The sequence below is a fragment of the Musca vetustissima genome, unplaced genomic scaffold (genome assembly GCF_032173495.1).
Source record: "Musca vetustissima isolate MV318-11 ecotype Yass unplaced genomic scaffold, APGP_CSIRO_Mvet_v1 utg18361, whole genome shotgun sequence".
Classification (NCBI taxonomy): domain Eukaryota; kingdom Metazoa; phylum Arthropoda; class Insecta; order Diptera; family Muscidae; genus Musca; species Musca vetustissima.
This window is the reverse complement of record NW_026889274.1, coordinates 783-9,960: the sequence shown is the minus strand read 5'-3', so window position 1 is coordinate 9,960 and position 9,178 is coordinate 783. Positions and strand designations below refer to the sequence as shown.

The following is a 9,178-nucleotide window of genomic DNA, read 5'->3' as shown; positions in this document are numbered from 1 at the left end:
TATAAACTATCGCCATTATGTATTCCACATTATATAGTTCAATTCATATTATTTAAGGATTTTTAAAAACAACATATATCATCGGATTTCTCAACTTTTAATTTTATGGAGTTAACCGGCTGAAATGATTTTGTCCTTTTTTCAGATGATTTTTATGCATTGCAGAAATAAAAACATTATTAATATAAAATTCTAACGAGATAGACACATGGTTTCTTTTGAGAATATGCATAGAATCACTATTTAAGTCGATTTTTGCATGTCCGTCCATCCGTCATCTGTCTGTCGAAGTTAAATTGTAAACAAAGTACAAGTCGCACTTACGATCCGAATTGAATGAAATTTGCATAGGTCACATATTTGGCCCAATGACGAACCCTATTGAAATTGGGAAAATCGGTTCAGATTTAGATATATGTAGCTCCCATATATATTTTTGTCAGATTTAATGTAAATGGTGCTACCAACTGATCTTTCATAACCTTTCATTCATTTTTCGCGTTTTTAGTTTTGTGTTGAAAAAATGTCAAATAAACACAAACACTTGTTGCGTATATTTATTTTATTTTTGGCAGAAGAGGCCACACGTGCATAGTTGCTTTTTTGTTATTCACCTCAAGCTGCCCTACCTTGTATTATTGTACCATGGGGAATACCATAAAATGTTTTTTGCATCCATAACAAAGTAATTACTTCCAGACGAACGTGTTAAAACTTTATTTTTATTTCAATTAAACTTGAATATATTTCAATTTGTTTGACATTGTATACAAAACAATAGACACACATACACAAAATATGTATTTTGATGTACCTTGAGAAAAAATTGTAATCAGTTGGTAGCTGTGTCCTACCTTGTAATAATTATACCATGCTTTTGTCCCATTGTAACAAACAAATGACATGTTTATGGATAGATCAAGGTCGATTCACATTTAGACAAATATCACATATTTTATTTCATCCAGTTCCATGATAATAGTCCTGTTTAATATAACCATAGTGGTGAAGGGTATCATATAGTCGGCCCCGTCCGACTTTACTACTTTCCTTACTGGTTATTATGCCATGTACAGACGAGCGTTGTTCGCTCTCTCATTCATTGTTCGACCCTTAATTATGAAGTAATTACTTAGTTCCCCATACAAAATTGTCTGAGCGAACACCTACTTTTGTACGCTGTTCAATTCGAATCACTCTCTAAATCACCAAGAATTTTGTCCCATCTCTAACAATTGAGAGAATTTATAGAAAATAAATTAATTTTGACAGAATGAAAAAATTTTTAAAATTTTCCAACTTTTTCAGTAAAATTGAAAATGATGAATGAAAAGTAAACAAAATTCTAGTTTTTATATATGCAAAAGGATGAAAATTTTCTTGTCTACATGATGCAATATGCATTTCATTCCCCTTTGTTCTAATTAGCGTACAAAACGAGAGACAAAAATGGGGAAACCCAAACAAAAATTCTACAATTTTTTAAATGTGACATTTGAAGTGACAAAATATAAAAATGTATTGAAAACAACAATATTTTCAGGAAAAATGGAAAACATGAATTAAGAGTAAAGAGATAGGGGTTGATATTATAGTCAGGAGAAAGAGAATTATTTTTTCTATTTAGATCCACATGTGATTCACGTAAATATGTTACAATTTTGGTGTAAAATAAGAAACAAAAAGTTTGAAATAAAAAAAAACCTGATGACATGAATTAAGAATAGTGTTGTATGAACGGGTTAATTCATGTACGTAATTCTGAGAGCGAACTACGTTGTTCGAATGCCCGTCAGAACATGGCATTATAAAATTCGTGGTAACAATTTTTTTCTAGTTTTTTTTTTTGTTAAGTCTATTAGATTACAAAAATCCTTACAGACTAAAACTAAAAACTACAAATATTTACAATATTATATTATTATGTTAGGCATTTAAATGTAATATAATTTTTTTACGATATCACGATTATCATAAAGATCGAAAATATTGTATAATTTGTTAAATTCAACAAAAATGCGGCGAAGGGGATCGTTATTTGCATAGTTAGCAGAAAAATACTTTATTTGTAGTAGCTGATAGTTTCGAGCTGACCTGAAAGGTACATTTATAAGAATTCTATTCAAAATAAACTCGGATGTTATTTTACCTTGAATGACATTCAATATAAACGTAATATTTAGCATAACTCGACGACTTTATAGCGTCGGTAATTTTATTAAACCTAATCGAAATTTATAAGATGGTAAAGATAGTGGAGTCCATCCACGACTTTTAAGACAAAATAAAAGAAATTTCTTTTGTACAGATTCGATTGAATTTGAATGAATTGTGTAAGCCGGATCCCATAAAATTGATCCATATTCTAAAATGGAGCGAACAAAAGATATATATAATTGCTTTGTAACTAAGGGATCAGCAAATTCTTTGCACCATCCCTTAATAAATCCTAATACTTTATAAGCCTTACAGGTCACAAGAGAGATATGTTCTCTAAAATCCAAACGATTATCTCAAAAAATTCCTAGATCAGTTATAGAGTTAACATATTCAACTTTCCGATCATGTAAATAGTAACTAGTTTCAATCCGTTTTATCCTAAAAAATGACATATGTTTACATTTCAATATATTTAGTTCTAATAAATTTGTATCACACCATTTATTGAAACTATTTAGGTCAGCTTGTAATATTTCTTGGTGTGTAATATTATTTAATGAACAGAAAATCTTCACATAATCTGCATACATTAACACATGTGATTGACTTATTACACTGGGTAAATCGTTTGTAAATAATGTGAACAAAATTGGACCAAGATAACTTTCTTGCGGAACACCGGATTTGACACATATTTTATTTGAAACAACTGTTCCAAATTTAACCATCTGAACCCTACCAGTTATGTATGATTTTATCCATTTCAAAAACAAATTTGAAATCCCCCATGAGGCATAGCTTCTGTAACATTAACATATGGTTCACTTTATCAAATGCCTTACTAAAATCGGTATAAATGCAATCAGTTTGACTACGATTTAAAAATCCTTCATTGACAAGCGTACTTAGTTCCAAGAGGTTTGTTATTGTTGATCGATTTTTTCGAAATCCCTGTTGGTATTTTGACAGCATTGATGAAACCTGAAAGGATAATGACTCTGTTATAACCTTTTCAAAGAGTTTTGGAAATGCATTTAGTTTTGCAATGCCCCTGTAGTTTGATACATCTATTCTACTACCAGATTTAAATAATGGAATAATAAATGATTCCTTCCACATAGGGGGGAAATAACCTGTTGTTATAGATTTTTTAAACATTAAGTAAAGTGGGTATGCAAGATTATCAGCACAGTGCTTTAATATACATGCAGGAATTCTATAGGAATTCCATCCGGACCAGGCGTAGTAATATTTTTCAAACTTTTTAAATTATTTAAAACTGTCACAACGTTTAATGAAGGCATATTTATTGAACAAAACTCAGGAATTGTGTACGGATACTGAAAATCATCAGTGAGCAACTTATTAGAATATATTGTTTTAAAAAACGATACAAATGCATTTGAAATGTCAGTATCATCATCGAAACAATCTAACCCATATTTTAGGGTTTGTCGATTCATTAATTTTTGCATTACCAGTAACTATAGAATTAGATATTTTTTCAATCAACAAATGAAGTCAATAGTCTATTTTGTGTTCCACTTTTGGTTATAAATGCTGTGTTCCCAAACCTGCATTGTATTGTACTAGTTTTGCAATTTTTGCTAGAAAAGCGTTTCCTTACGTCGAAAAGTAGGAAAAATTGAAGTAAAATTTAAGAGAGTTAAAACCAAAATGGCGTTCTCTTCTCCTATTTTCTGCAAGACCAATTTGGCCTAGCACGAAATAGTAAATGTAGTAAATTATGAATTTGACATTTGATTGCCAGAGATATACAGTCCGAAATAAAGCATATGAAAGGTAGCGCTTCAACAAAGAGGACACACGGACTGACGCACACACATTTGCTTGAAAAAAAAGAAATTTAAAAATGGACAAACAGATTTTTTATTATCTTTTGAAGGATAGCGAAGATGAATGGCTGGCAGAAGATTCAGATGAAGGTACTATAGAATGAAGACTTGGGTTGGGTTGGTTAATCGTACTAACCAATATGTGTACATTGGTCCAAAATATTTTGGGCTTAAGTCAAGTTTAGGGGCTCCACTTGGATCGCTTTGACATTTTTACAGTAAGTAGTCCTCGGTGAACTGATTACAGTGATATATATTTTATAGGGAGAAATGCATACTTCCCGCGATATGGGCCTTGAAAGTTCGGAGAGTATGTTGTTTTAGTCAGCCGTATCATTTTAAAGGTTATGGTTTGTGCTATATAACTAGATGAAGAATATATTACATAACCATGTATGCGCCTGTCCATATGTGAAAGTCTTATTCTTAAGTTCTCTTAAAATGTAACCGATATAACCTTTTAATGATACCCATATTGCCTTGGTGGCAATAGAAAAGAAAATAAATAAAAGAATAAAAGAAAATTAAAGAAAATATGTTCCGAAATTTCAAGGCCAATATCTCGGGAAGTATGCATTTCCCCACATGAAATTTATATATCTGTGATCCGCACAAGGAGGGCTACTTACGGTAATCATTTCAAAATGATCCGAGTGGAGCCCCTAAACTTGACTTGTTCCATATCTTGTTGTTCAAGTTTGCTAAAACATTCCAATCAAAATATCTACCAATTTCAATAGCATTAACATTATGGGAGTGTCCAGCCATGTAAGCCGAGTCGTCCGAAACTCCACTTCCAAATATTTGATAATGTTTTCCTCTAAATTATACAAATAAAAAAATAAACAATAAATATTAATATTATCAAAGTTTTTTTTTTGTGCATTAGGTTTCTGTAGTCTTTTTTTGTCCTTAACAAATGAAATTTTTGATTTTGACGTTTCTTTATGTTTTAACTATTTTTCGTTCCTTTACTTTTTGCGCAAATCTTGTATGTGAGAGTAATTTTTGATAGTTCGCTCTTTTACTAGCTTTACTATCAAAAAGTACGGGAACGAACCTAAAGTAAATAAAGAACTTTGTAACTAGCTAAATAACTTTACAATACCAGACAATTACTATTTATTGAACAACTGGGACATGCCAGCTGACATTTCATTTGAAATGATCTCAAAGCCAGTGTAAATAACTTTAATTTATTTTTAGGATTTCGTAAATCCACATGATATGGAGTGCGTATGTAAATGCGCTATTTGCTATTAAAAACATACATGAACAGACCTAATATTTGTCACACCTCTTTAAAATCGTGCAATAATGCTATTGTGTAAATCCCTACCCAGTTGCTAAACTAAAATTAAATATCGATTTAGCTATACCTAATTTACAAGGTTACGGTTAGTTGTTGTACGAATGAAAATGGAAAAGCGATAATCCAAAAACATGAACACCTAATTATTAACGACGGCAAACCAAAACAAGACAACATCGCTCGCAGTTTTAAGGAATTTGCGAAAAACAAAGCAAATGAGATGGTTTCACAAACACGAAAACGTATTCTAATTTTATTGGCCGTCGTGGTAATATTATTCCTGCTGATACGCTATGTTTTCTTCGGTGAATCTTTAGAGGCAAGTATTGTTCCTGCTGCACCACAACTTATAATACCACAACAACAGCACGAAAGCCACGTAGGTTTTTTATGGGAATGGGAATTTTGTTAATCGCCTAATTTTGCAAATGTTTTCTATCGCAGGACTCGCAAAACTATCGACGTGCTCCTGGCGCTCCAGTTATGGTTACGGTATTCTACGAAGCGTTGTGCCCAGACAGCAAACATTTTATAACCAAACAATTGGTGCCCGCCTTTAAAGAAGCGTCCGTATTAATGGATATGAGATTGGTGCCGTATGGCAAAGCCTCAACCATGACGAATCCCGATGGAACATATAGCTTTGACTGCCAACATGGTCAAGTGGAATGCGAGGCTAATACATATCATGCCTGTACAATTGAAGCAGTGCAAGATGCGCAGGCGCGTCTTGATATGGTTGCATGTATGATACGAGACAATCGTTTGCCAAAAGAAGCGCTGCATAGGGTAAGTCGAATTGAATAAAAACGGTGTTGCGATCGACCGGTGGAGTTATTTACAATTTGCACTGTGGGGAATAATTAATATTTGGAAAAAGTCATCAACCATTAAGAATCTTAAATGTAATTTAGCAAGAAGTGGGGAAATGCACATTTAGAATTTCGGAACAATTTTAGTTAAAGGCCAAGCCTAAGGATCTTGATTAAATAGTTATAGTTTTTTCTTGCCATCGGATATAAAGTGCTTTCCAGCGTACTGTGTGAACGACTGAAGTCAATTGTCAATGACATTATTGGACCATACCAATGCTGCTTCAGACCTGGCAAATCCACCATTGACCACATTTTCACTCTGCGCCAAATCCTGGAAAAAACCTATTCGTCGACTATAAAACAGCATTCGACAGCCCTATCCGTTCAGAGGTATTTAAAGCCAGGTCTACCTTCGACATTCCTGCAAAATTAATTCGGCTATGCAGGAAACTTTAACAGGAACAAGATCAGCAGTTAAAGTCGGAAAGGACCTCTCGGAGCCATTTAATACCGAACGAGGATTCAGACAAGGTGACAGATTGTCGTGTGACCATTTTAACATCCTGCTGGAAAAGGTCATACTCGAGGCACAAGTGAACATAAATGGCACTCTGTACACCAAACAACACATGTTACCTCCCCTACGCCGATGAAATCAACAATGAGAGCGGTAACAGCCAACTTTGAACAAATTTAGAAGGAGTCTGCCAAAGTGGGTCTGGCAGTAAACGGCGAGGAGGCCAAGCTGATGGTATCAACGTGCAAGACGTCCAGTAGACTTGAGAACTAAAACTTCGAGGTAGTCCAAGATTTTATATACCTTTGTACCGACATAAACAAAACAAATGACATCAGTTTTGAAATTCGGAGAAGGATAGTGATGGTGATGGTCAACTCAAAAGAAAGGCCACCTCCCGCCAAACCAAACTCACACTCTACAAGACGCTGATACTACTCGTGCTGCTATATGGATCTGAAGCATGGGTACTTGCGCAAACAGATGAGGCAGCTCTTGGAGTGTTTGAGAGAAAAATTTTCCGAAAGATCTATGGGCCGATTTGCGTTGATGGTGAATATCGCCGTCGAATGAATCATGAGTTGTACCAGCTATTCTCGGACATCGACATTGTTAGACGTATTGACCTGCAGCGACTAAGTTGTCTAGGTCATGTTGTGAGAATGGATGAATATGCACTAGCCCAGAAGGCATATAAAAGCGAACCAGCTGATGGTTCATGCAGAAGGGGAAAGCCACGAATAAGATGGAAAGAGCAAGTGGAAGATAACAATGCCGAATATGGTCTTTCAAATTGGAAAAACTGCACAAAAGACCGACGCGCCTGGAAATCTTTTTTAAGCTCGGCTTATGGAACGAAAGTTCTGTCACAAGCCAGCTAAGTAAGTACGTTTTTTCTTGCGGAAATTCATACTTTTAAAGATAGGGCCTTCCAAAGTTCCGCTGGGAAAAATTGATTTTCCCTTGCTTTTTAAAATTCTCTAAGACAATATGGGGTTATCAATTCAAAGCGACTGAACATCCACGCACCGTTTTCCGACATCCGAAATAGGTGTAATATATGTCCCGTCTGCATCACCCGATTTTATAACACTTTTCCCACCGAATTGTCTATAATTTGAAATATCATAAAACCCCCATGGCGGTACTATCAACCTTTGATTGTAAAATCATTGCAAAAAGACAGTCAAATGATTGCGGTTCACGCCAAAACTTCAAATCTGACAAAAAATTCATTAGAAAATATGATGACAAAATGTGGACCTAATCAGAACCTTGCAGTACAACACTTCTAACAGGTAAAACGATAAATTAGACGGCATAAGTAAACACGCATAAAGGCAATATCCATCCACGTAGGCATTTCAACTTTAGCATTAACTTGTAGTGGTCAAATATATCGAAATAGTTTACTAGGTCACACGATAACAGAATACGACAAAACACCGAAATTAGCACGAAGCGAATAACGTATTCGTTATTTTCATCGACTATCCAATTATAACCTATGTTAATAACGATTTAAAAATAGAACTTATCAGATTCTCAGAAAAGTGTGATAATTTGGTAATACCTATAAGAAAGAATATCAAATTAAGTTTTTAGAAGAAAAAAAAAATTATTTTATTTTTAACTAATAATCTTATAATTGATACTTTTTTATTATTTTCAGTGTGCCAAGCAGCAAAATATCGATAATGTTGATCTCATACAAAAGTGTTTTGACAGTTCTCACGGCAGTGAATTATTAAAACTAAACGGCGATTTAACTCATGCATTACGACCATCAATAACATTTATACCCACTATTACTTTGGACGGATATCAGGGAAAACAAGCTTTAATATTAAAAAATCTTTTGGCGGAAATTTGCAAAATTGCTGGTGACAATGAAAAGGCCGATGAAATCTGCAATCAACATATATAAACACCCATATTCACATCAAGTCTTCAAATCGATAGTATTACATTCTATTTTGTTAGCAGTTCAAAAACATGATAACGGCTAACAAAACAAGGCATTTATTTATTGATTTGTTTTTTTTTTAAATCAAAAATACATGAACGAAACGCTTTTTTTATTCATCACACGACGTTCGTTCTTTAACTAAACCACAATTCCAAAGATGGTATATTTTTAGAACAACTTACTTCTGGTCAAAACAAAGTCTAATTAAAGAAACATAAAAAAAAACAAAAACACAATGTTATTTTATTGCATTAATACACAACTTATTATTTACAGACAATGCAAGAAAGATGTCATTTTTATTAGTGTCATTGTTATTCTTCATAATTGTAAAACCATTATTAGAACAATTGGTTAAAATAAGAATAAAATGTTTAAATTTCAATGCTTGTACTTGATTTTAAAATTCCATATTAAATAATAAGTTTGCGTGAACTTTTTCTGAAAATGTTTTATTAACAGAGTATTTTTTAGGATTAGGACATATTAAACATTCACATACAAAACAATTACAAAATGTATTAATGAAAACATCCAGGCAAATCTTGA

The 9,178-nt window shown here is 33.3% G+C and overlaps 1 protein-coding gene across 1 annotated transcript; it reads left to right on the top strand.

Annotated features, from left to right (window-relative positions):
• Positions 1 to 5,548: 5,548 nt before the first annotated feature.
• LOC133336950 (GILT-like protein 1) lies at positions 5,549 to 8,588 on the top strand. Its single transcript, XM_061545217.1, has 3 exons — positions 5,549 to 5,707; positions 5,773 to 6,117; positions 8,333 to 8,588. The coding sequence occupies exons 1-3, from the start codon at positions 5,549 to 5,551 to the stop codon at positions 8,585 to 8,587; spliced, it is 759 nt and encodes a 252-aa protein (XP_061401201.1). The 3' UTR covers position 8,588.
• Positions 8,589 to 9,178: the final 590 nt, after the last annotated feature.